Source organism: Crotalus tigris, unplaced genomic scaffold (genome assembly GCF_016545835.1).
Source record: "Crotalus tigris isolate CLP2741 ecotype Arizona unplaced genomic scaffold, ASM1654583v1 scf7180000017668.6805642782:7212621, whole genome shotgun sequence".
Classification (NCBI taxonomy): Eukaryota; Metazoa; Chordata; class Lepidosauria; order Squamata; family Viperidae; genus Crotalus; species Crotalus tigris.
This window is the reverse complement of record NW_024096554.1, coordinates 6,255,224-6,283,209: the sequence shown is the minus strand read 5'-3', so window position 1 is coordinate 6,283,209 and position 27,986 is coordinate 6,255,224. Positions and strand designations below refer to the sequence as shown.

The 27,986-nt window shown below is 37.9% G+C and overlaps 1 protein-coding gene and 1 long non-coding RNA gene across 4 annotated transcripts; one reads left to right on the top strand and one right to left on the bottom strand.

Moving 5' to 3' along the window:
- Positions 1 to 658: 658 nt before the first annotated feature.
- On the top strand, positions 659 to 18,473 carry FAM20B (FAM20B glycosaminoglycan xylosylkinase). Of its 2 annotated transcripts, none has more exons than XM_039337184.1 (8): positions 659 to 902; positions 8,807 to 9,332; positions 9,891 to 9,977; positions 10,940 to 11,049; positions 12,557 to 12,728; positions 14,174 to 14,365; positions 15,147 to 15,206; positions 16,173 to 18,473. In XM_039337184.1, exons 2-8 carry the CDS (start codon positions 8,956 to 8,958, stop codon positions 16,402 to 16,404), a joined length of 1,230 nt encoding a protein of 409 aa, XP_039193118.1. In that variant the 5' UTR covers positions 659 to 902; positions 8,807 to 8,955; the 3' UTR covers positions 16,405 to 18,473. The 2 variants fall into 2 exon arrangements, with proteins under 2 accessions (XP_039193118.1, XP_039193116.1); XM_039337182.1 differs by lacking the exon at positions 659 to 902 and adding an exon at positions 1,628 to 1,771.
- On the bottom strand, positions 18,124 to 27,986 carry LOC120305401. Of its 2 annotated transcripts, none has more exons than XR_005556032.1 (3): positions 27,860 to 27,986; positions 21,052 to 21,209; positions 18,124 to 18,248 (listed from the first exon to the last, which is right to left on the bottom strand). It is a non-coding gene; the product is annotated as an uncharacterized LOC120305401 (long non-coding RNA). The 2 variants fall into 2 exon arrangements; XR_005556033.1 differs by lacking the exon at positions 21,052 to 21,209 and adding an exon at positions 26,627 to 26,801 and having other exon boundaries at positions 27,860 to 27,980.

Here is a 27,986-nt window from a genome sequence, read left to right as displayed (position 1 = left end):
ACATCTATTAGCTCCTTATAATTATCTTTCACAATTGTGGGATTTCTGGGTGAGACAAATGGAGAATTGGATGTCTCCTGGTGAGCAGAGGCAATGATGCAGTGATAACCAATAGAATGGCAACAAGCTTAGTCTAACAGAAGCTCTCTGGATAAGGAGAGGATAAGAGATTGCCCATTTGTGCTCCAGACAGTTGCTCCTTTTTATATTTTGTGACAACCTTCTTGAAGGAAAGGTTGACCAGCAGCCAGTGTAGCCGCATTCAGCTATTGCCCTTGCTTGTAAGGCTCTACACCTGAGAACCACAATGATACACTAACCTCATTTCCATTCAAGTTTTTTGTCACCCTGTTCTGTACTAACAAATTGCTTCAGAGGAGAGCTTCTTCTCTTTGTGAAGATGTCCATGCCCATATTAGTACCCTGAAAAGCAGGAATTTTAAGGAAGGGGAGCAGTGATCTGCAGGACACTGGGAAAGAGAGGGAGAAGACCTTGACCGCAAGACAAACATATTTAACCACAACTTGCCAGCCATATTTTAGTCTAATAAGCCTTCGAGGTTTAACACACTGTGATAATCCAGAAAGCTACGTTGAGGGCACCCGGCTTAACCATGAGACAGTATAACTTCAAAACACAGTTTGCATACGCGCGTGCATATGGATCCAGATCTGGTAAATTTTTAGAATCTAAAATGTTGCCAACCTGGTTCTTTTACAGGGCAAGACACCAGAGTATATTGCTTAATATTTGTTCAAGGCGGAGTGCTGTACTATTGCTCTGGGCAGTGAATCAGAATCAGTAGCAGTGTTACATTAAAGGCAAATCCACTCCCGCGTTTGCATTCGTCTTTCCAGCCTCCCAGCCGACAATCAAAAATTACAGCCAGAGGAATTATCAGGTAACCGCGGTGTCTCCAATAGGGATTAACTTCATAGGTCCTGATGAATGTATTGTTGTCATGGGATAGATAGAGCGATAAGCGCTGACGAGGCTTCTAAAGCCAATTTCGCTTCTAGCTTTTTTCTTAAGGGAATTAAATAGAACGTGGGGGTCAAATAACAGAGGAGCGCGATCGCCGCCTCTGTTTTGCCTTTGCTTTTCTCCGTTGCGTAGGTCTAGCTAGCCGGGAAATACGGAACGCCGGATTTTCTAGATTTTAATCGCACTGCTCCAAATTGATTATGTGCCAGCATTAAAAATATAAAATTCCTACAAGACAGTTCCTTCACCGTCTTAGCTACCGTAGGAACAACCCGTTCTATACATTATGTTTTCATAGACAACTTCGCCCCCCACCCCCGGCTATTCCCTCACAGACACACGAGAGTTAAAAGACAAGTTGGCAGGATCCCCCCGCCAGGCATACGTGGAACGGCCCGGAGTCTTAGCTAGCGTGCTTTGCTATTGGCTAGCGAACAAGGAAGAAAGCAACGCGATCAAGTATCGGCGATCTTCTATTGGTGGAATGGAGCACCCGGTGGCTCGTCGGGCACTCTTGGGGGACGGTGTTTCGAGTCGTAGCGCGAGAATAAACACGCGCTTGGCTTGGCCTGGAGTGGGCGATTGGGTAGTGGACGTGGTCTGTCCCAGCGTGCCCATTGGCTGGCGGGAGAACAGGGCGGGGAGAGCCGTGAGAAGCGGTGGGTGGGTCGGGTGCCTGTGGGGTAAGAAGCTTGCAAAGGATCGCGGCGGCGGCTGCGGCAGAGGACGGGCGGCCTGTTGGGCGGCCTTGGGAACGGAGATGGCGCGTTGGCGCCTGTTGGCTGGGTAAGGAGAAGGGCGCAGAGGGGGGGAAGGGGGTGGGGGGTGGGAAAGCGCGCAGATACGCAAGCCGGGGGATGAGTTGGGCCCTTCTCGGTCGGGATCCGCAGACCGGGCAGTGGGACAAAAGCAAAGGAGGTATGAGAGAGAAACGAGAAGAGAGAACTGTCGGGAATGGGGGGTGGGCTCCTCTCTTTGCTGATGCCTTTGAGAGCGGAGATTTCAGGGGCGGAGCGCTGGTGTGTGTGTGTGTGTGAGAGAGAGAGAGAGAGAGAGAGAGAGCGTGTGTGTGTTTATGGGGCCAGTCTTTTGGCCAGGTCTCATATCTAAAGGAAAGTATTAAGTACCACCTATAGGTAGAGGACGCGTCTTTACCACATTGAGTGTGTTCATGCAGGGAGGTCTCCACACGTTGCTGCTATTTCGTGGGAAACCGAAGGTGGCATTTGCGGCTTTACCTCTGTGGGTTTTTTTTTTTCATTTTCAAAACTGAATATTGAGCAGAGGAGAGGAAGCACATCCCAGGCATCCCTTGCATGCCCTGGATAGATCTATACCTAGATTGGTATCTATTTATAAATCTCCCCTTGGTGCTTAAAGGGTAGCAGAGTGAAAGCCTGTTGAGCAGAAGAGCAACACTACAGCCCAGGAAGGACCTTTGTCCGAACACTGATCTCAGGTGGACAGGCCCCTGAAGACCTTAAGATCTTTAAGCCAGATTCTAACACTTGTATATATGATATAGAACAGGGGTAGGCAACCCAAAACACTTAAAGAGCCACTTGGACCTGTTTCCCACCAAAAACAAAACACTGGGAGCCGCAAAACCCTTTTGATATCTAAAATGAAGATAACACTGCATATATCCTTTTTTACCTTTATTATAGGTGTGTGTGTTTGTGTGTGGGGGGGTATTTGTGTGTGTGTATGTGTGTGTGTGTGTGTGTATGTATATGTATGTATGCATGTATGTATGTGTATATATATATACACACACACACACATACACATACACACACAGGTTAAAAAAAGGATATATACAGTGTTATCTTCATTTTAGATGTCAAGAGGGTCTCTCTCTGTCTCTCTCCCTCCCTCTCTATCTGCCCTTGGTCTACCACTCCTCTTCCCCCACTCTCTTTCTTTCTCTCTCCTCTCTCCCTCCCTCTCTCTCTTTCTCTCTCTCTCTTTCTCCCCTCCCTCTCCTATCTGCTGATCACCTGGCAAGCTTCAAGCTGTTGTCCAACAAGATCAGGGGTAGGCAACCTCGTCTCTTTTATGACTCATGGACTTCAACTCCCAGAATTCCTGAGTCAGCCTAGCTGGGCTAGCTAGCTCTCTCCTGCCCTTCCTGCTTCCTGCTTCCTGCAGAGACGCAGCAAAGGGAGGAGCTCCGCCCAGTAAGCTTTTCAGCTCCTCAGAGAACATGTGAGTACACTCTCTTTTACACATACACACACACACACAAAACACACACACACACACACACACAGAGAGAGAGAGAGAGAGAGATTGAAGCAGGGAAGCGCAATTGCCTCTCTCTGTCTCTCTCTCTCTCTGCAAAGGCAGAGGAGGCTGGGAGCCACAGGGCAAGGCTCAAAGAGCCGCATGCGGCTCCGGAGCCGCAGGTTGCCGACCTGTGATATAGAAGAAGTGCTATTGTAATTATAATCTTTAATAGAATTACTTGGAAAAAATAAGATGCAGAAGTTTTGAGTGGACATGCTAAATAAATTCTGATTTTGTAAAATTATTGCTATAAATTCATAGGATACCAGGATGTATCATGTAATATTTTGATTGTAATAAGCAGTGGTATCCATGCATTCTAGCCCAATGTGCTTGGCATAAGGTGTGATGATTAATGCATTGCAAAAACAACCAATTATTCCTTGAAACAATTTGTTTTTGTTTGAGTAAGATTTTTTGTCATTAAATTCTGCAATATGAGCCGATGTTACAATAATTTTAATAAATACATTTATTAAATTTAATAAATATAATTTAAATGGTGGCCACTACTTTTGGCTCCATTGATGGATACATAATAATTTCTGATCTGATGTAGTTACCGGTACGTACGTTTGTATTTGGAAAATTAATCTTTCACTCTAAAATGAATATATTTGGAAGAAATTATGAAACCACTATATGGATTTTTAGCCATAACTATTTCTTAATTTTCATTCCTTTTTTCCTCTGTTTTTTAGTTTGTTCTTGTTCTGTATATCTGTTTATCCCTTGATATCTGCAGCATGAGATGATTGCAACAATAATTGGTTACAGTCCCAATATTTTCCAGCAAAGTCCATTCAGACATCAGCTGACCAATATCAAGTGTACAGTAATAGTTTTTTTAGTGGTTTTAAATATAAGTGTATGGTTTTACCAAGTGGGCCGTTATTTTCTCTCATCAGTATGAAAGTACAGAAATAAATTGCTTTGAGTGCGTTTGGTAGAGAAATGAATTAATACAGATGCTGAGGCACTATAAAGAACAACAAATTGCATCAGTGTTTCCTTTCAAAGGGGAGTTGTTACTGGTTAGGTTAAGAAAAGTTTGAACAGATTTTATATGGGTATGTAAATTAAAAAATGGCTGCATGATTTGTACATTAATCATTGGTGAAATAAAAGTCATATAGTCTATATTGCTGATCAAGTAAGAAAACGGAAGACTGGAATATTTTTGGAGGTAAAAAATTTCCTTTTCAGGCAAGCTAGACACTTTTAAAATGTTATGCTTGTCTATAGGTGATCATTCTCAAATATTGAGATGCAAAAAGTATTTTAAACAGTGAATTCTTTCAGTGTTATATTCAGACCTCTTAAAACAGCTATTTTTTTCCCCACATCAAATAATGTAGCCCAACTATTTGTACCAACTTTTACTTGGGGAACAAATATACTACTAATTCTAATTACAGTCATTTGCATTTGTACCTTCTAGAATGACATTCCCTTAATTAAAACTTTGGAATTTATATACTGCTTGTGGGTTTCCTAAATCTCTCATAAGTTCAGCTTCATACAATACTTTTTTCCCTGATCATTATATCTTGTACACATGCCTATATTTCTTCCTCAATTATTCAAAGCATTTCTCAACAATCAAATATAATACATACCATACTACTGGCTTAATCAGAAATAAATCCTATACAGTTTTTCACTGTATAGTATATATACACGAACACAGACATATATATATGTACACACCCAGACACATACCTAGACCCATTCCTACTTTATTCATAATCGTTACATTAGAGAATACGACAGTTATGGTTGATGGTTAAGGGATAATCAGCATTAAAAGATTTCAGCAGCAGTTCTTAACATCTTGGGAAAACTGAATGTAAAACACATTATTGTGTTGCTGTAGTTTAAGATGAACACAATGGTGTGAGAATAAATGCATGTCTTAAGCCATTAACATCCAAGGGAGTATGTAGCAAGCATATAAGATAGATACCATCTGTCTGTCATTTTCCACTTCTGTGGTCTTCACAGTCTGTCAGACACAGCATGTTTCAGAGGGTTTTTTTCTCATTTCTCTTCTTCCCAAGATCATTTTAATTACATTAGTTCTACTGTGTTAGTCTACCCATTACTACAACAGCAGACTATTTTGCTTGTAATTTTCAGTACATTCTTATAAACTGAATGTTTTTTTCTTTGGATTGGAAGGAACAGGGATTTTGTTTTGGGAATTTATATGTAGATTTCAGGTCACAAAACTTAGTGTTATTAGAACTTGCCAGCATTTACCTGCCAATAATTTGTCAGGAAATTAAATAACCTTGCAAACTGAGGTGAATGCTATACAGTTTTTAAAATTGTGCATTATATTCCATTGACTTGGGATATAGTTTTTGTTCAATGTTATAAAATATTGGAAGAAGAAATTGCTTCTTTTTCAAACTTGGGAGTTTGTACAGTACTAGCACATTTTTTTTTTCTCCAGTCTGGGAAAGATCTGGTTACATTGCTCCTTTAGCTGTGGAATGCACATCTCTTGTATTATAATTCTGGCAAGTGATAAAATATCTAATAAGGTGTGCAGAATTAATCATGCTTTACTGTGATGAGAGTCTAGTAGGAGAAATACTGTTAAATTAGAATTCTAGCTGAAATGCATTATAAAATATCCTCAGGAGCTCATGGAGAATAGTATGTTACTCCATTAAAACAAATACTCTTATAATTATTTTGCAAGTTTAAATGTGATTTTGATCATTTCCTGTTGCTGTACTTTACTGTTGCTGCAGGGAGTGTTTATTTATCATTTGTCTTCAACTATTATGTATAAAATCTAATTATAAATGCAGTGTTTTTAATGTATATGGTATTTTACAGAATATCTGATCAGTTCTATTTCTAAAAATTGCCTGAGAGCCATTAAAAACTGTTCTTAGCTTATTAGAGAAGGTATAAATGGAATTCATTTATACAGGCAGGATTTCGAAGAGGCAGAAGAACTAGAGATCAAATTGCCAACATATGCTGGATCGTGGAGAAAGCTAGGGAGTTCCAGAAAAACATCTACTTCTGCTTCATTGACTATGCTAAAGCCTTTGATTGTGTGGATCACAACAAATTGTGGCAAGTTCTTAAAGAGATGGGAATACCAGACCATCTTATTTGTCTCTTGAGAAACCTATATGCGGGTCAAGAAGCAACAGTGAGAACTGAACATGGAACCACTGATTGGTTCAAAATTGGAAAAGGAGTCCGGCAAGGCTGTATACTGTCACCCTGCCTATTTAACTTATATGCAGAGCACATCATGAGAAAGGCAGGGCTAGATGAAACAAAAGTTGGAATTGAGATTGCCGGGAGAAATATCAACAACCTAAGATATGCAGATGATACCACTCTAATGGCAGAAAGTGAAGAGGAACTAAAGAGCCTCTTGATGCGGGTGAAGAAGGAGAGTGCAAAAGTTAGCTTGAAACTCAACGTTAAGAAAACCAAAATCATGGCATCCGGCCCTCTCAATTCCTGGCAAATAGATGGGGAAGAAAGGGAGGTAGTGACAGATTTTATTTTTCTGGGCTCCAAGATCACCTCAGGTCGGGACTGCAGCCAAGAAATTAAAAGACGCTCCTGGGGAGGAAAGCTATGGCAAATCTAGACAGCATACTAAAAAGCAGAGACATCACCCTGCCAACAAAAGTGCGTATAGTCCAGGCCATGGTTTTCCCAGTTGCAATGTATGGCTGTGAAAGTTGGACCATAAGAAAGGCTGAACGCCAAAGAATTGAGGCCTTTGAACTATGGTGCTGGAGAAGACTCCTGCGAGTCCCTTGGACTGCAAGGCGTTCAAACCGGTCAGTCCTAGAAGAGATCAACCCCGACTGCTCTTTAGAAGGCCAGATCCTGAAGTTGAAACTCAAATACTTGGCCACCTAATGAGAAGGAAGGACTCACTGGAGAAGGGCCTAATGCTGGGAAAGATTGAGGGCAATAGAAGAAGAGGACGACAGAGAATGAGATGGCTGGATGGAGTCACTGAAGCAGTAGGTGTGAACTTAAATGGACTCCAGAAAATGGTAGAGGACAGGAAGATCTGGAGGAACGTTGTCCATGGGGTCGCGATGGGTCGGACACAACTTCGCAATTAACAACAACAACATAAATGGAATTCAATAAATAAAAGATGCTATATGGGACATACAATTTAAAATTGTAATGGCTATTGGGAGAATGAAGGTTATAGGGATGATAGAAAGATGAGAATATGTATAAATTAATTTACTATGAATTAAAACAGATTTGAAAGTGTTGAAATGTAAAACACAAATATGAATGGAGCTGTTCCAGATAATAGAAATAAACAATGCTCTTGCACAAACTATCTGGTATATGATTATCACACTACTTAAAAAAGATTGCATTAAATCTTGGTTTGAGTAATCATGATTTGTTTCTATAGAAAAAAAATTACAAATTCTATTTGTAATTAGAACTAGAGCCTGACAGTGCTAACTTTGGAGCATGAAAAACTCATGCTGAGGCATTTGAACCTTCAAAAAGTACAAATAATCCATTCCAATCTATCGTAATGTAGTAGTTAATTCAAGTGTTTTATACTGCTATGAATATCTCTAAAATAAGGGGTCTGATCCACATCATGGTATGGCACAAGACTGGTGTTTTAGATATGCTTTATACAGCTCTCTGCTTATGTTGGAAACAAAATAATAGCCTTCCTATGTTTCTAGAAAATAATTGCTTTACTTTAACAGTTGAATGACAGACATTCTGTTATATGGAGTTGGCAGAATTTAAAGATCTGTTGGTTTTTATATTAAATCTTGGAAAGAAAAAACATAGATAATTCTTTTCCTTCCTTTTAGGAACTTAGTCACCAACAAGATTCTGACTAGCTGATTTTCATTAAATTTGTCATAGAGTGTTATAGTTTAAAGGGAAAATTCTAGAGGGGTTTTGTTGCTTCTAGACTATTATTGATCATGGAGGTTCATAGCCTAACTCTTGATACATTTTATCCATCGGCCATATTTTTCATGCACCTCTACATTCAGATGAACTGTATGTTCTTCATTTGACATTAGCATGTGGATAATATAAATCTAAATAAGAAATAAAATAAAGGTTTTCATAACTATGGCTATGTATGTATTAATTTGGGATGGGAGTGGGGTGGAACGTGTATATTTCTAATAGTTCTACTTCAAAGTAAATATCAAAGGTCAGTTGAAGCTGTAAAAGATGAGAAAAGTGGAAAGAAATGGTATCTTTATAAAATGGGATTAAAGTCAATCAGTTCTATATATTTAGTGGTAGACATACAAAGTGACTCTAACAACTCTAGTTTTCTGAAAATGTGGCTGTGGAGGCTATTTTTAAGTAAGTCCTGATTTGAAAAGTATCTGTCTTAGAGCCAGAGTATGTTATGGGTAACCCCATTGAAATAGACAGTAAATTGTAACATTACAAATCAGCAACTTCTGTTCAAGAGAAACCTGCTGAATTTGCTAATAGTATAAAATTCAATTGTGATTTTAATTACAGGAGTACCAGAAGATGTAGTTGCAACAGTGGATCGTTTGGATTGAAGATAATGAATAAAATTAATCAGGAACTGCTGTGCTTATCATCTTGTTTTGTGAGAGATTTCCTGTAGCCTTTGATAAGTCAGCAGAAAGGGACTACTAATCATCATGAAGTTGAAGCAGCGTGTGGTACTTCTGGCAATTCTGCTCGTCATCTTTATTTTCACAAAGGTTTTCCTCATAGACAACTTGGACACATCAGCAGCCAATCGTGAGGACCAGCGCGCCTTCCATCGCATGATGACGAGCCTACGGATCGAATTAGACCCACGACTTGATCACACACTGCAATCTCCTTGGGAGATTGCAGCCCAGTGGGTGGTGCCACGTGAAGTGTACCCGGAGGAAACACCAGAACTGGGTGCAGTGATGCATGCTATGGCTACCAAGAAAATCATCAAAGCAGATGTGGGCTATAAGGGTACCCAGTTGAAAGCACTGCTTGTGCTGGAAGGTGGACAGAAAGTAGTCTTCAAACCTAAGAGGTAAAATGCTTCTTCAGTGACAGATAATATCATATGTACTCTTTTTCTTATCTGCTTAATGGCTGATAACAGCTTAATGGCTGAATTTGAACAAAGTTGTAGTTTGTGCATAAGTCATAAAGTTTGCACTCATACTTTGCATCATGTCATAAAACAAGAATTGCAGATACACACAATGCAGTAACAAATTAAAGCATGCCTTAGCACGTAATTTGCATTAAGTTTCCCAAACAGGAGTGCCTGATCATTGTTCCCTATTAGAAGAAGTATGCAGCTAAGATCAAGACAATGAGTAGATGTTTGCTGAAAGACCCTAACATTGCTTCTAAAGTAAGAAACAGGCCTGTGTCTTTGGGTGGAAGTGTTTGTGAGATATTTCCTTTTATATGGGGCAATACAACTGATTGCTAGAAGACTTGGCACTGAGAAAAGTTCTTCAAAGTTATTTTCTCATTACTATCCTGAGATGAAGAAGAGTGGTTGTTTACTGGAGATTCTTCTTTAATCTGAAATAAAATCTATTAGTCATTTAATCACTTATTTTTTCATAATTTTTAGATATCCCAGAGACTATGTAATAGAAGGAGAGCCATATGCTGGCTATGACAGACATAATGCAGAGGTGGCAGCCTTCCATCTAGACAGGTAAAATTTTGATACTTGGATACAATATACATTGTTTAATCATTCAGTTTATACTTCACCTTTCTATAAAATCTGATAAAATCAGTGAATATAAATTATAAACCAATTTAAAGTTAAAAAGAAAAGGTGATTCCTCTGCTGGAATAGGGGGTAGAATGTAATGTCAAGAGAGTGAATTCCATGGGAGAAGGCCCACTCCTTTGAGTTCAGGGCCATCTCAGTAGTGAGAGCATCTTTAGTGGGACAGTGTTCAGCAAGTTTATTTCAGGATAATCCCTTAGGAGTCAGTGCCTAAATTCTTAACTTGTGCTCCACAAAAGTAATCTCTGTAGATCTTTTAGTACAAGTTCTCAGTAAAGGGCACAGATTAGCAGTCTGACATATTCTTCACCAATGAATTTAAATTTAAACTTAAATCAAGTGCAATCTTTATTCTGGTCAGTGTTGGGAAAATCTCTGGTGCTTCAGTTCAAGAACTATTGGTCCTTCAATGTTGTTGCAAGACATTTTCCATATATTTAAGAAGCGGGTGAGTTGCCACCACTTTGATGATTTACAACAATTAATAAACATTCAGCCTAAACACAATCTAAGCCTAAAAAGTTGTACTTCTGGCAGATCTTTTTTCAAGGGCTTTCCTTTTTTATGAGCCAAGTATACCCAGAGGTCTGGCACATGAATAAGATCATGGTCCAAATATGCAAAAAGTTTGTATTAACTTCAATTTCTAATTCAGTAAATTTATAGAATCCAAAAGAGAGAAATAAAAATTATCAGTTGCAGTTCAAAATAAAATAAAACATAGATATTAATAACTAAGAAGTTATATTTAAAATTACTTTTAAGAACTCAGAAACCTTTGAGCGATTCCTACAGATTTCATAGCTAGATCCAGCCTATACTGTCTATTGTGTTGCATGAATTCATATCTTGTTTCATTTTATTCTTTCTTGTTCAAACAGAATCTTAGGTTTCCGACGGGCACCACTTGTGATTGGTAGGTTTGTGAACCTCCGGACAGAGATCAAACCTGTTGCCACAGAACAGTTGCTTAGTACTTTCATGACTTTAGGTAGGTCAAAAATACAAATAAATTCTGCATGTTTGGCCTCTTATAACATTCCTGGATCCTTGGGGAAAATACAATTTGAAGAATGCTTGCTAGAGATCATGCTCTTAACTCAACAGCTCTCTCTGTCATATATACAAATTATCTTCTTTTTCCAGTATTAATACAGATCTGTACCCATATTAGAGCTAGTAATGATATACAGTTCAAACATTTAGATCAGGGGTTCTCAACCTTGGCAACTTTAAGACTTGTGGACTTCAACTCCCAGAATTTCTCAGCCAGCAAAGCTGGCTGAGGAATTCTGGGAATTGAAGTCCACAAGTCTTAAAGTTGCCAAGGTTGAGAACCACTGATTTAGATTATAAATTCTAGTTTGAGACTAACATCAGTTTTGGCAGAACACTCTTAGCCCTAGCAAGGACAATGTGATAATATGTGTCTAATCTCAAACCTGGAAAATCAGAAGTAAGTCGGCATACGGATTACTTTGATTCCTGAATAAAACTTCCATTGAGGTCTGGTATTTGACATGTTAATGATTTCTCTGATATTTGTAGCAGAGTATATTGTACAAGTAGTCCTTGACTTATGCCCATTTGTTTAGCAGCTGAAAAAGTGACATACAGCCAAGTGCAATGGTCCTTGCACATAGGAGCATTGTAGGGTTCTTCTCGTGGTCATGTGATGCCTCACTTAAATAAGTCAGGTGCTTGGAAACTGGCTCACATTTTGGCGTTTGCAGCATGCCGGGGTCAAGTGACTGCCGTTTGTGATCTTCCCACCCAGCCAGCTTCCAACAAGCAAAGTTCATGGGGAAACTGGCAGGGGAAGTCGCAGGTTGTAGTCATGTCTCGCTTAATAACCACAGTGATTTGTTTAATGACTACAGCAAAGTAGGTTATAAAATAGTGTGCAGTCACATGATGCCTCATTTAATGACAATTTTTCCAGTCTCTTGTCATAAATTGAAGACTACTTGCGATTTGCCTTTACTCAATTATTTCAACAGTAAGAGAAGACTTTGTTTAAATTTTGAGATTGCTGGTTTTGAATATGAAAATAGGCCATTTTGGGGAATCTGGCCAAAGGCCACAGCAGATAATTTCTCTGAAATATGTATATTTCCGTTAAATATCTGCTGTTGAATTTGCCCAGGTTTTTATTTATCAGTATAGTAAGGTGTTTACTTGTTTACTTGAAGTCTGTTTCCAAACTAGTGGAAGAACTGGGAGGTGGGGACTGTGCAAGATAAAATTACTTTACAATCCAACTCTGTTTAAAAATAAACAACCCCCTAAATTGACTAAGCCTCACTCTTAGAGAAGTGAGCTGCAGCAGCAACAGATAATGACCATTAAATCAACCTTTTTAGAACTGATGGTTTCTTTCCCAGAAAGCTTCTTAACTAGTCCAAGTTCTTAGAAATTAGAAGTGCTAAATAATTAGTATCACGGTTTAATTTAGGTCTAAGTTAGCTGCTTTTTTCTAATTTTTGTTTGCTTTCCAGGTAATAATACTTGTTTCTATGGGAAGTGCTACTACTGCCGGGAAACAGAACCAGCCTGTGCTGAAGGAGATTCCATGGAAGGATCACTCACTCTTTGGCTGCCAGATGCATGGCCTCTTCAGAAACATCGGCATCCATGGGGCAGGACGTACCGGGAGGGCAAGTTAGCCAGGTAAGGAGTTCACAGCAGTGACCTTGCTGTTTTAGTTGGTCAGTCCAGAAAATGGACTACAATTGTAGAGGCATAAGGAGGTGTCGACCTTAAGTTGCTGAACTGATCATATATGTTGTACCTGATTGTTAAAAATCAGTTCCTTTTCTGGGAAATAACGAAGTTACACTGAGAAGCTACCGTGCTTCCTCGAAAATAAGACTTATCCCGAAAATAAGCTCTAGCTTGATTTTTACGTGTGTACCTAATATAAGCCCTACCCCCCCCCCAAATTAAGCCTTAGTTAAGACCCCACTCACTCCGTGCCAATGTCTGGTTGTAAAGGTGAGGCAAGGTACATGCATAAAAAGCTGGGGTGGGGGTGGAACTGCCTCACGTGCCCCGCATCCACTTACCGCAGGGTCCCCACGCCTCGATACCTGTCTTGCCTCACTTCGTGGCGGCAGCAACAGCAGCCCCATCCAGCAGGAGCCTGCATGGCCACTGGCCCATTTCTTCTGGTTGCTGGCGGGTGCTCACGGCAGCAGAAGTCAGGCAGAGGCGCGACAGGTGTCAGGGCATGGGAGGTCTGGCTGTGACGGTCCTCAGATAAGTGGGTAAGACATTCCCCGAAAATAAGACCTAGTGGTCTTTGGAGACAAAATAATATAAAACTGGCCTTATTTTTGAGGACACATGGTAGGAGGCAAAAGATTTCAAAGATGAATGAGAAATGAAGATCCCCCCCTTTTTTTGTTCTTTTTTTTATTAATCTTTGACTTTTCTAAAGCAAAATCATTTTTTTACATTTATTGGGATGGCATTGTATAAGACTGTCTGGGTATATAGCATAGGACCTGGATTTTGAGATGTATTTTACCTGCTTCAAAATCCCTAAATCCATTTTCAAAAAGAGTTTTTAACAATAGTAGTTCTACTTTCTGCCAGTAGACTTAGCTCCCTTTATAAAAGTACAACATACTATTCTGTGTTAGGAAAGGATGAATCAGTTTGTTTCAAGTTTGTGTCAGTTTCCTTCTGCATTAGTCCATGAGTTAAAGTGTGAAATGCAGTAGTTAATGAAATTCTAATCTGTGTATTGCCTGGATCAGTTCACGTCTGCTTATATCAAAAACCAGTCTTCCAATTTTATCATTCTTTCTTATTTTGTATCATTTTCCTGAATATCCATGTTGCCAATCATCATTTATGATTGAATTAAGAGGCCAGATTAAATGAAGAAACCTTTATGTTAAAAGAGAAAATGAAGTAGCAGAGACAATCTTGCCATCTTTTGCTATGGTCTCTTACCAAGCAGATTTTGAGATAATTTTATTTTAAATTTAACAGCAGTTCTTTTTTCCCAATTATGCAATCTTCTCTTTCAACCCTTTGAAGTTACATAATTGTACTATAAATCCTAACAGATCAACAGGGCTTGGTTGAGTTTCTGTCTCTGCTTTCAGATGGGAATATGATGAGAGTTACTGTGATGCTGTAAAGAAGACCTCCCCTTATGATTCAGGTCCACGGCTTCTTGACATCATTGATACAGCCATCTTTGACTATCTGATTGGGAATGCTGACCGACATCATTATGAAAGTTTTCAGGATGATGAAGGGGCCAGCATGCTTATTCTACTTGACAATGCCAAAAGGTAGGATAAGTATTAATCTTACATGCAAATTCCTTCAGTAAAATAATTGCCACCAGATTACAGTTGGTTTATCATAATTACTACAGTGTTAAGGTTCTCTAAAAGTTTGACCTGGTTTGAAAGCTAACTGAAATATCAGGAATTCCTTACCCATTTCAAATTGTATTTATGGGAAAGAATGGCTTTGGAGTCCTTGATGCTCTCTGAGCTTGGTTGTTCGCTTGAAGGCATATCATTACACAATTAGATAACAGCACCAGAGTAAATGTGGGGCTTGCTCCTGGTTTATATGCTGTAGCTTGCTCTGCCAGTTTTGGTTTTCTCTTTGGTAGTTCCTTAATTGGGGTATTATTTTCTGCTTGATTGTTTGCCTGGTATTAATCCTTGCTTATCTGGGTATTGGCAGTTTTGACAAGGATGTGTTCTGGTCTTTTTTATTCTTAGCTTTTTTTATTGTCTCTTGAATGGTGTGTAAATATGGTTTATTTCTTTTGTTTTGTCTGAATGCCAATCCTCCAGGAATTCCTTAGTGTTTTGGGCTTCAGATTGATCTAGGAAGCTTACAATTTCTCAGTTGAAACTTTGTCTCTCTGTTGTGAGATTGAACAGTTTTCCTCATGTCTTCTGACTTGGTGTCCATGGATGCACACTGCTAATTTTCTTCCACTTCTGACACTTTATCATTTGATAAAGTTGCATGGGTATCCATTTTGCTGATAGATGTTGTACAGACTTTTCCAGAGGGAATGATTTTTTTTTTCATTTTGTATTTGTTTTTCAGTTTTGGAAATCCTTCCCTGGATGAGAGAAGCATTCTTGCGCCTCTTTATCAGTGCTGCATGTGAGTAAAGAATAAAAAGTTATTGACTTATTTGAATATTATCTTAAAAGCAATATTGGTATTATTTAATATACTTTTGAGTTCTTATATTTGATGGTTAGTTGCCTAGGACTAATCATCAAACATAAGAACTCAAAAGTACACTAAACGTGTTTTTACGATCTAAATGAGAGCCTACATGTTAAGGTGCCGTTCTCTAAACTTTTGGAACAACTAGCTGTTTAAAGAAAGGAGAGGGTTAGCATTAAAAATTAATGCTGGAGAAAGATATTCCTTATAACTTTGCAGCTTTTTTCTTGAGGGAGTGTCTACATTTTCAGGTATAGGATTTTGCTAGCTTGTAGCTACCTTTCACATAATGCATGTAACAATCACTAAGTTCTGGGGTCCACAAAAAGAAACATTATTTCAAAGATAGAGGAACAACCTCTGAAGATGACAGAGGTTTCCTTTGTGGAAAAAATAAAAATTATGTTAATTGTGTCATACATCCACAGCATCATTCTTTATATTCATAATTTTGCAACAGCTTTACCAAATACTAGGCTTATCATCCATACCCAGGGCAGCTAATTGGTTTTGTATGCAACTTAGCACTTTGATTATCATCTATTCCCACTTCCCTGGGAGTAATGTGAGGATGTTACTTTTGATTAAATATAGGCTTATGAATTTTAATTTAAAAACTGTTTCAGCAATGTCACTGTAGTTCATAGCTCTGAATAAGTAAATCCTGTGACAAGTTTTTTTGGGGAGACTTTTTTAATTGTAATATTGTAAATTACGATGTACTGTGTTTATTTCAATGTAGATTTCAATGAAGTAATGTTTATATAATATGATTAAGAAATAACATTCTATTAATTAAAAAGCTTAAAGTATTGAAAAAACTTTGGGAAGACTTCTGAAGGTTTGAACTTTCGGTATAAACTCAGGGTTGTCACACTCCAGATTTTTCTTTTGCAGTATCAGAGTCTCCACATGGAACAGGTTGAACTATTTGAAGAATGGAGTCCTGAAGTCTGCCTTAAAAACTGCTATGGTTCATGACCCTATTGCACCTGTGTTGTCTGCCCCACATATGGACGCCCTGGACCAACGACTGCTGAACATCTTGGCTACAATAAAGCAATGTACAGATCAATTTGGGCCAGACATTGTATTGGTGGAAGATAGAATGACACTTTCCCATTTGTAGCTTTAACAGAAACTGATAGGGTTTATTTTTTAAAGTAATAATAGAAAACAGCACAACTGGTTCTGCGTGGCTATGGGCAGGATAAACTGGAATTAAATAACAGAATTTCTGCATCAGAAGAAGAAACACTTGTAGTTTGAAAGCTCTGTTGAAGACAAGAAAGTTCCCCTCGGGTAGCCCTGTATCTTCTTTTTGTTTTTGGATTCCATTGCTGGCAGTGGATGTTGCACTGAGAGCCCTCCTGGGATTCCCTGTGAAGAGATGGATATTGAGACACTAATACGGGCTTGTTCCAGAAAAGATCTTATTCTCCTAATTGACTCCAAGTATAATCTTAGTTTTTTAGTCTAATTCAGGGTTTTAAAGAATAGGCTATCTAGGCATCCATACTGGCCATGTTAAAAAAAAGAAAAGTGATGGAGGGGTAGGGCAAATTTGATATTGAAAAGATTTACTTTCTCTCCTGATAGATATACATCGATGCATCTTTTGCAGAAATTTTCTAAAGGACTTCGTAAGGGAATGTATAATTGTGTTTGGTGTTCTCTTAAATCCAAAACTGCTGAAGGAGAAAGACTGTTCTAGATTACTTTTGAAATCTGTTGTCCATATACAAGGCTGAAATTACTCAGGCCTGCACAATGCTGCAAAGTCCTAACCAGAGATTTTTGTGCAAATCATTATGTAAGGGTTCTTGCTGTCTTGAACCTAATATTTCTCCTAAAAAGTGGGGCTTGAGCCAGTACTTTATGTCCTGTCAGTGCTGTAGATTTCAAAAAACAAACAGGATTTGTTGCTAACTTCTGGTCTAAACTGAAAATCTAAGAAGACATGATGAGTGCCTGCGGAAGGGAAAAATGTTTTATCAGGCATTCAGGATAGTCTCATTTCCAAGGTTTGAGCTGAACTAAAGATGTTTTTAGATGCATTTGTTTTCTTTTTTTAATCCAAGCTGTGATTCCATGGCTTTGTGACCATTATCAGGAATTGTATTTGTGTTTCTAGTGTCAGAAAATGTATGTATCTTGGTTTTAATTCATGCACCTGATAGTCCTGCCAAAGATATTGGAGGGAAATGTGTGGAAAACAATTCTGTATGTTAACTCCAAGGTTTAATTCCCTGAACTATTATTCACCAACTGTATTGAAAACCTCAAAGATTTTCTATGATAGATAATGTTTCCGATAGCTGTATCCTGGATGTCAGTTAACAGAAATTTAAATACAGAGACCAGATGTTTATCAGTTAGTTCTAATAATTTTTAAAATTAATTTGGACATGCTTCCTCTTTTGGAAACAGACCCCAACGCCCATAGATGCAAAAAGGATGCGTCTGCATCTGTTTCAGTAACTTTCCTTACCCTACAGCATTTTTAAAGCTCACGTTTCAGCCTATGCCAGTAATAATCTTAAAATGGCTGCCTAAACTATTGGTTGGCTTAATGCCAAATCCTATTTATAATGTTATGCCTCCTTTAACAAAAAGAACTTCCAAAATAAGTTGATTTTTGTCAGGTTGGTTCAGCTAAATGTCTCAAATTAGAGCAACTTGATAATAGTTAATAATTGCCATTATGAGGGTCACCAGCTTTAGACTTTTTATCAAATACTAGCCAATCATATCAGCGGCTAAGATGAGTTTTTTGTAGATGCATGGTAAGTGTGCAATCGCATTGAATCTGTACCTGGCAGATGCTGTTGAGGAAGAAAACATCTTGCTGGTTAATTGAGACTTTCCGAATAACTTCATGTTTCCTTTATATGCTATTTTAAGATTAAGAAACTGGAAGAGACATCCTGTGCTTGAACAGACAAGTAGTCCATTGCATTGGAAGAACTGGAACTGTTGTTAAAAAAGAAAAGAAAATAATTTATTAAGAAGTAACTTATTCATGTGGCAGCTGAAACAAAATGTTCACCTTGAAGCTGCTAAAGACTTGTCTTTTGGAGTGGTTATGAGTAGAAGCTGTTGGGAAAAGAAAACAAGTTTCAGTTTTGCATTTCCCAAGGATCAGGCTATGCATAGGCAAGTATTATGTGAATAAAGATTTTAATAACATGAACTTACTATTCTCTGAAAGAACATTTTTAATAAGAGATAACTTCTGACATAATTATTAATCACATTTCTAATGGGAGTTTACGTCCACAATATCATCTGATAAGGTTTGTGAAGAACTAAACTTGTATTTTAACCAAATGTTTTAGGCATTGTTTGAGACAAGTTAACAAAGCTGGAGCTGCACAGAATCTCCCAACCACATGGAGTTACTATATTATTCATCAACGCTACCTCATCCTTCTGTTGGTCCTATCTAGAGGGCATAACTTTGGCCAGGGATAGCCTAGAGGACATTCTAGCTAGAGCTTCAAAAAACCTGGGCCTTTGCAGGGCCTCTTTAAGATTCTCTAAGCCAGTGGTTCTCAACCTTCCTAATGCCGTGACCCTTTAAAACAGTTCCTCATGTTGTGGTGACCCCCAACCCTAAGGGCTCTCCAAACGTGCACCGACACTGCCCACTCAGCCGCCGTGCCCGGGACTCAGCGCGCCTCACCTGTCCTCGCCTCACTTCCGAAGGTCGCTGGCCTGCCCGGCTCCAGCTGGCCAGGGAGGTGGGGCAGGAAGGCCGCTCCGCCCAGCCTGGTTGGAGAAGCGCCCAGGCGGGGAGAGGGGGGGGAAGAGAGAGGGAAAGAGAGAGAGAGCCAAGAGGGCGACAGTGCCGGCAGAGCTTAGTTCACCCTCCTCTGCGGAAAGGGCCGCGAAGCAGCGCAGCCTCCCTTAGGAGATGCTCGATGGAAATGAATCTGGCGCTGCAACGGCCTCCAGCTCGAAGCTGTGCGGAGACGGATAGAGGAGCAGTGTCTCGGTTCCTAAGACCATCGGAAATATGTGTTTTCCAATGGTCTTAGGTGAACCCTGTGAAAGGGTCGTTCGACCCCCAAAGGGGTCGCAACCCATAGGTTGAGAACCGCTGCTCTAAACAATTCAACATAGATTGTGCAAAAAGAATTACATCATTTTGTCCCAGCTTGCATAACACAATTTCACTCTCCTTTCTCTTCATCTGGCCTCATTAATTTTGTTTTTTCCAAGTTGTTAAAAAAAAAGTCCTCTGAATTAGGAATAATGTCTATATCTCTTTCTGGCAAACATATTCTTAGCCACAGTTTTTCCCCTATTTTCTAAGTTACTTTGATTACAGCTACTTTTAAAGTGCTTAAGAGAGGACACACATTTACACAAGCACCACTAGGATAAAACAACTAAAATTGTAGACTTAGGAAGGTAGATTCACAAAAAAATGGGTGAAATTGGCAAAATGAGTTTAATTCACAACTGTCTTTTGAAAACACTACCATTTATCTGTGTAGATGAAGGCAAAGTGCAGATTATTCATTAGTTATAAAATTTATATGCCACCCATCTAATCTCAACTTTTCTTGAAAGTGTTAAGGTCACCATAGACAGTAACCCCTCTTACAGTTTCTACAATATGTTTTGAATTAAACATCTTGCAGAAAGTAGCCATCGCAAGAGTCCTTAAATCTCAGCCATCTGAAGAGGTGGCAGTGACAATTCCTAATCACATAAGCGGATCCATTTATGATGACTATTTACAATGAACAGCACTTAGCTTTCTTGGGTTAGAATTGCATAGAGTGCATGATTAATATACTCTGACTTCATGTCAGTAGTACATAAAGTCACACATATTGCTTCAGTTTCTGAAAGGAATGCTGTTATTGGTGAATAATAAGACACTGGGATTTAAACTTGAAATCAATGAATGCGCTCTAGTCCATGACATGAATGGCCTTTATGTCCTCTGGCCTCATTTGTCAGCAAAGGGTATGTAACTGCAACACATACTATCAGCCTGTAAGAAAGAGAACAGAAGCACATCAGTTCCATCAATTCTACGTGCTCTTGTTCTTTCTAGTGTTCTCTCAGAACAATTTCCAAACCAATAGCTTCTTATAAGAATTCTTTACTTTAAGAACTGTAGCCTTTACCTTTGCCAGAAATTTTAGATTGCAAACCAGGGAGGAGAGTTTTTGATTCTTTTATTGCTCTCTAAACTACTTTGGCAGATTTTCAGTATCATCCAACATAAAAGTAAGGACTCACATTCCTGTTCATTTCATGCTACTTGGAAGAGACTTCCTGTTAATGAACAATTTACTAATAGGTGATTAAACAGTAGATTTCAGTAGAAACTGAATTATCTGCAGCAGCTTGGATGTAGTAAATCTGGCTGAAACTATAATTGTGGATATTACAAGATAAAATGTCAACAAGTTTGAAGTTCAACAGAATTCTACGACCTTACCTAGTGCCTGAACCTAAAAGATTTTTTTTTTAAAAAAATTAAGCTGATTAATTGATGATTCTCCATATTTGTTCTATATTCTGACCCTTCAGAGTATTTTAGTATGCAATTTTTCATCAGACACAGACAGCTTACCTTCAGCTTGGTGGAATATTCTATCTTTTAAAAATAGTTTTCTTTGAAGGCTAAGGGCCACATGGATTGGTGGCAGAGTTGTGTCAATAGAATTTTTGCTAATCTAAACTAAATCAAATATTGCATTATTTGAACTCAAATAATCACGACCCAGCTGTACAACCTTTAGTCAACTGATACCTCTTAGTTCTGAATGGATGCTCAGGAAGATGGGTACCCGGGACAGAACTGAGACTTCACTGATTCTATGTCATTGCCCATTGTTCTCACTTCCTGAGGTAGCTGGGTTAGTTTTGATGTTGGTATAGGAGTCGTCTGGATTTCAGAATTTCATAAATCTGGAGTGTATGAAATAGCTCAGAGTTTGTGGCAAATATAGATATGTTCCATTCAGTACCTAGCAATCAACATCCTGTTGCATCACCTTCTTTAATAAGATATTGTTTCCTCAACCATGTTTGCATCCTACCTTCTACTTTGGTTCTGCTTCACTTATTTCTTTTTAAAACAATTCTCAAAGGAAATATGCCAGACAGGGAGCTGTACAGTTCAGAAGAATTATTTTCCTTTCACCTACCACAAATGAGTTGCCCCTTGTCTTCATTCACTCCTGAAGATGAAACCAGAAGATGAAAGTCATTCCTGAATTTCAGGATGCTGATCTCATTACGCAACTCCTGCTACTAATTCAGTAGTCTGCCTCTGTTAAGTAGGGAGGGCTTTTTGTCAGTAAGAGTGTTTCTTTGTTTTATATATGAACTGGGCCCATCTGCCTTTGAAGATGCTGCTTTTCAAGGATCATCAATAAATAGGCCCTCTGGGCACCTGACAGCAGTATAAGGGGAAGAATAGGTGATATAATGGCCTAAATTGGGGATATTTTTTCTAAAAGACAGGTCAAGAGTCTGTGGGACAGATGGAGTTTTTGCACAGCTAGCTATAGATGCCTTGAATTCCAAATGAGAGTTGCAATAACAACTATGGGGTTTCACTTTTTATTTTTTATAGTAATTTTATTAAAAAATTACTACAACAAAAAACTAATGCAAACTAAACTTTCTTTGTCCCTTCTCACAAGATCCTACAAAGCTTTAACAAATCTCTTGTAAATCCAATATAGGAAGATTATCCAGGTCACTGTCTTAGTTTGGTATTTATGTATCTGTTTCAATTATTAAGACATTAGTCAGTTTCTTTCATATATCCAGTAATATTTTTTTTCAATGTCATTCTTGTAGTCTGTAATTTTTAAATCTACTTTTAGATCAGTTTTAATCTTGTCTGGTAAAACTTGTTATTCCAGAACACTTTTTAAAACACTGTCTATCAGTAGAAACATACTCTTAAAATTAAATTCTGGGTCCATTGTTCAAAAATATTGTTCAGTATGCTGAACATTAAAATATTTTACTTCATTCTATATTAATCAAATTTAAATGCTGTTCTTTCCTTGTAATCTTTAATTTCTTCTAGTTCCCTGTGGTGTCCAACTTTCAAAGGCCCATCCTATCATGTTTTTTTTTTGTTAGAATGCAAAACAAAAATATTTTCCCACAAGCATACTATAATTTCAAAATCCTATTTCAAATTTATCTGGAATCTTTGTAATGATGCTACAACCGTCATATATGCATGACGATTGCCAAGTACCCAAATCAAGACCACATGATTGTGGAGAGGCTGTGACAGTTGTAAGTTGAGGACTAGTCAAAAGTCACTTTTTTCAGTACTATTGAAACTTCAGTCACTAAACAAATAGTCATGTTGAGGCCTACCTATGTATTCCCAAAAAATTAAACTTGTGTTTAAAACTTCTTTTGTCAAGCAAGGGTTGGGGTACCCAATTCTGTAAAATTTGTCAATCTAAAGGTTTCTAACAGCTGAAAACAACTAACTAATTTCTGAAAAGGAAGCACGCGAACCCAGTATCTTTAAAGATCCTACCATGGATTGAGCAAGCTAGCTATTCCTGCTTCTCCCAAGCTCTATAAACTCACTGGAGACCACCTCCTGGTCTCCTCATGAGGAGCAACTGAATGGCGTACTTGTGTGCAATCTCGGATCCTTTCCTTATCCAGAGAGAGAATGCAAAGCCCTGGTCTACTTGATGTCTCTTCATTCTGCTACAATTGTCAATTCACTATTTCTTCCCTGGAAGTCCACTTTAATAATAAGGAATAATTTTGAAAATTTATCTCCTTTTTTTGTTCTTATTATTGAAGGAGGGGGAACTTTCTCACTTTCAGAAATGTTTATTTTTTTTTTAGTGTATGTCATAATGCAAAGCATGATTTTTAACTCTATACCTCAGATCCATGGTAGTAATAGACATCAGAGAAATAATGTTCAGCATTTTTGTAAGAGACAATAGCATGAGTTTGGATGCATCTGATGCTGATGTGTAACAAGCTACAGTAAAGAATTTTGTGCAATGTCTCCCCAAAATAAGATTTTCAACCACTGATGTCTATTAAAGACATTATAGACAAAGCTGTGCCTTTCTTTGAACATATTAACTTTTCTTATTAAAAAGTATTGATAATGAAACATTTAAGATATTTGCATACTATTTGCCACTATTGCACTGAAAAAAGTGATTTATGACTAGATCTCACACTTACAACAGTTGCAGCATCCCCATAATCGTGATCAAAATTTGGGTGTTTGGCAAACAGGCAAGTTTTTATGAAGGGGTCATGTGATCACCATATGCAAACTTCCCAACCAGTTTTCAATAATCGAAGTCAATGGGGGAAACCAGATTTGCTTAATGACTGTGATTCACTTAACAGCTGCAGTGATTTGTTTAATAATTGTGGCAAAAATATATATATAAAATTGGACACAAAATTTAACAACTGCCCTGCAATGGAAATTCTGGTCCCAATTTGGTCATAGGTTGAGGACTAAATGTAGTTTGAATTCTTTCTAAATCTTTTTTACACTTGATTGTGAATCTGTATAACTATTTTCCCACTATAGGAAAATAGTGGGAAAATTGCCTCGAAATTAACCATTTCCATGGCAATTCTGCAATCTCTAGTGTGAAAATATTTTATTACTGCTAAAATCTTAACTAGAGAGTCAGTGTACTGATTAAAGCCAGTGGTCTAGACTAGACTCTAGAAACTAGCAGATCATGGATTCTAATCTTGCTTTAGGCATGAAAACCAGCTGGGTGACAGGGCAAGTCACTTCTCATCAGCTCTAGGAAGATGACAAACTACTTCTGAAAAAAATTGTCAAGAAAACTGCCTGGACCTGTCCCAGTTGCATGAATGAAGACTGCCTTGAAGGCACAAAATAATAATGATAAAAATCTAAACAGATTACAAGCCTATTTAGATTTTAATGAGGTACTTTCAAATAATGAATGCATCTATTTGAGCTTTCACACTGATAAAATCGTAAAATTGCCATGAACTTATCTGGCTGTGTGACATTAGCCATCCATCATTACACTTATAGGAATGGAATATGCTATTTCAGTAACCTAGTTTTTTTAAAAGAAATCTCTTAAAATTACATCTCTTAAAAAGAAGAGGATTTTAACTGCTGAATATAGTTGTAAATGATTAATACTACTTGTTTTCTTCCTGTTTGTTTTCCTTGCTATTTAATTATGGAGATTTTCAATCATCCAGGTCATTGTGTGTGTGTGTGTGTGTGTGTGTGTGTGTTTATTTATTCCTATTCTGGAATGTGACCGTAGAAAAAATGATTAATTATGTTTCTACTTTTTATTATACGCTGCTGAGATACTTAAAATCAGAACAAAAATCAGGTACAAGCACTTGTTCTTGAGCTGCAGCTATCTCTCATCAAATAAAAGACTTAGAAATTGGTTAATTTAACACAGAAATCAAGTTAAATAATTGAGCATACTGTGTATACTTTATGGGATTTCCCCCCCCCCCCTCTAAATAATTACCTATTGGGGGATAAGGCTCTCATTTTACATTTGCTGATAAGAACAGAAATTGCTGAAAATAAAAGAATGAATAAGAGTGCTACAGATGCAGAGCCTGGATGCCTCTGAAGGTTAACTGTTAACTTGCAGAAGCTGTTTACTTGATAAATCAACTCTTTATGAATGCCTAAACTGGGTTTTTCTCTTTTTCTTCCCCATGTATTACCATGCAGTCTTGTTTTTTGCTTTCTATTATTTCTGAAGGAGGAAAAGAAATGTGTGTGAATTTGTACTTGTCAACTTATTAGTGTATATCTGAAACAACTCCAGCTCCCACAAGCCCCTGAACAATATCCATGTTTCCACTGCTTAGAGAAAGACTGGCACGATGACTATATTAAATATTCAAATCTTCATTTTCAGGTTAATGTTTTTCTTCTTCCAGAGGCACCACCATATACTGTTGAAAACTGCTCGAGTACTACTACCTCTTGAATCACTATTAGTAGATGTCACAACTATTGATGCAGAAATCAAAGAACCTAAGATCTTGAACTCATCAACCTGCTCAGCTAGCTCACCACTAAAGACAAGTTTAATCACGTACCATCAGTCGACATGGCCTTGAACTCTTCTACATTTATCCATAATCCAATTTTCTGTTTTGCTTTTAGTTCTGATTTCTTTCTGAAAACAGTGTCATCAACCTATGTTGCAATTGTGAACTTCTTCACACAACATTGAATCCTTATACTCCCCAACTTTTCTCCATTATTCAATCTATTAGCATGCTGAACAATAAGCTCTTTTCTCAGTTGTGCTTTGGCTGTGAAGGGAGTGATTTTTGTCATCATGTCCTTTAACTGTATCATCATAAAAGGCAACAATGAACTTGGATGATTTTGTTGGGTTAGGGTTGCTGATCACAAAGAACTTTCTATATTGATCTCTGGTGAACACTGTCAGAGGCACTCCTGACATCCATCAAGACAGTAATAATTTGTTCTCCTTAATCATGACACTCAATTACTTGCCTTATAGTGAAAATCTGATTCACATCACTATGACCCAGTCTAAAGCCACATTGGTCTTCCTGGATGGAGAATTCTATCACTGGCTCTAGATGTGTTTGATAACCTGCACACAGACATTTCTAACTGTTGTATAGACGGGCTAATTCTGCAACATGCTGTCTTAGTGTCACTCTTTTTAAACATGGGATAGTAGCAAATGTCAATTCTGCTTTCCATATCACTGAGAACAACCTATGAATATAATCAATACTTTTTTTCTAAAAAAAAAAAAAGGTGCCGGAATTCACACACGTTATACCACCTGCCTTACCTACCCTACAAGGTTCCATCCAAAAAAGGTGCCGGAACTCTGTTCTGGGCGTTCTATGACAAAAAAAGCCCTGAATATAATTAACTACTATAGCCATCCTCTCCCCCAGGCTTTAGCAACCCCAGAATGACTTGGTCTGTTCTGCAGCTTTGTTATTGTGAAGAAACATCTGTTTTGCTTGGCTTAGCTTCACATACAGTACAATATTAGGAGTTGATTTTGGATTATCTAGTTCCTGATCTAACACTGCTGGTGAATAACAATTTGAAAATAAATCAAAACAGTGTGTCCAATATTGCACCACTTTGATTGTTGTTTCAGAAACTCAACTTATCGCAATAGTGATGGTTGGGGTGGGGCAGCTGTGCTTCCCTGAAACTGCTTCCAAGGTTGAATAGAGTGTTCATTAACCATCACACCTTTCTGATGCTTCCACTGATCCTAAAATATCTCCTTTACACTTTTCAGCTTTTTGTGAATTAGTTTTGTCAGCTCTTTCACCTTTGCAAGTTTAACTGCATTTTTTCTTGTGTCAGGCCAATGATGTCATCCTATCTCCATTTCTGGCAGTGTTTTCTTCCATGTGAGGGCAGATAGATTTTATCACCATGTTGATGTGTTTCAACTAAAGACCAGTGACTCAAAGCTGAACCTTCTTAAGAATCATCAGCGTTCTCTGAAATGAATTCCAAAACCAAGAAAATTGGCCCTCTTGTTGTAATCAGATGTTTTTTTTAAAAAAATGTGATTTTAATGATTGTTTAATTCTCATCATTGTAATACTTTTTGTAATATTTTTTATTGTAAACCATCATGAGACATGAGTCAGTGGTATTTTGTCATCATCATCAATTTATCTTTTAGTAAGTGACCAGATTTCATATTCTCAAAACATCAAAACTAAAATAATCATCAGAACTTAAAAGTGTGAGTGCTTTATGAACTCTAAAATTAAAAAGTTTTCTAGTTTTACCATTTCTTTGTTATATATTGTTTAAATTTTATAGATAGGCCTTGCTTATTGACTGCCTTGTTTAACGACTGCTCATACTCTGACAGTGTTTTTAAAAAAACTTTGCAACCAATCTTCACATTTACAACCATCACAGCATCCCATGGTCATGAGATTGTCATTCAGGGGCTTTGGGACCAATTTTGGACAAGCAGAATTAATGGAGAAGGTGGAAGTAAAATCAAAAATTGTGGCCACGTGTCTTGTTTTTCCCTTTTTGATCTTTTTATTACTTTATAATATAAAATACAATAGCAAATAATAGGCCTTTTCTTTTTCCCTTCTTTTCTACACTTTTCCATTCCCTTTTCCCTCCTCTATGATGTTTTGCTTTTAATGACGGAATGGGAAGTCAGCTTTCCACTTGGTGATTGTAGTGCTAACCAAGTTGTTAGTCCCAATTGTGGTTGATAAGCAAGACTACCTGTATTTAATAGAACAAAAAGAGAAAAACAATCTTTTTCATTTCATTCCATCTCTATGTATTACCATTTCATATGTCCATTAAAAACTACTATCTATACCAGTTTTGACTAAATCTTTCAATTGAAATGAAATTAAGGCATTTCCTCTTAACTGCAACGCTTCTGTGCTCTGGACAGATACCTGTCAGTCAATAATTCATTACTGCGCTTGATTGTGCAAATGTAGTAATTAATTGAAATGTACTTCGCGATCCTACATTTGAGAGAACACAGTAAAAACGATGTTAATATATTTACCGTGGGATATTGCGAACTGGCAGTAATAACCTGGGTGCATTTATCTATTTCATCTGAACCTTCTGATGTATTTGTTGAAATGCCGCTTCCTGGCTTTCCAAGGAAGCTGCCAAAGAAAGGATCCGAG

Excerpts from the sequence above, each read along its gene's own strand:
- FAM20B (XM_039337184.1), top strand. The coding sequence starts at position 8,956 with ATGAAGTTGAAGCAGCGTGTGGTACTTCTGGCAATTCTGCTCGTCATC. Across the intron at positions 9,978-10,939 it reads GCAGCCTTCCATCTAGACAG|AATCTTAGGTTTCCGACGGG; the intron begins GTAAAATTTTGA and ends TTGTTCAAACAG. Across the intron at positions 14,366-15,146 it reads CTACTTGACAATGCCAAAAG|TTTTGGAAATCCTTCCCTGG; the intron begins GTAGGATAAGTA and ends TTTGTTTTTCAG.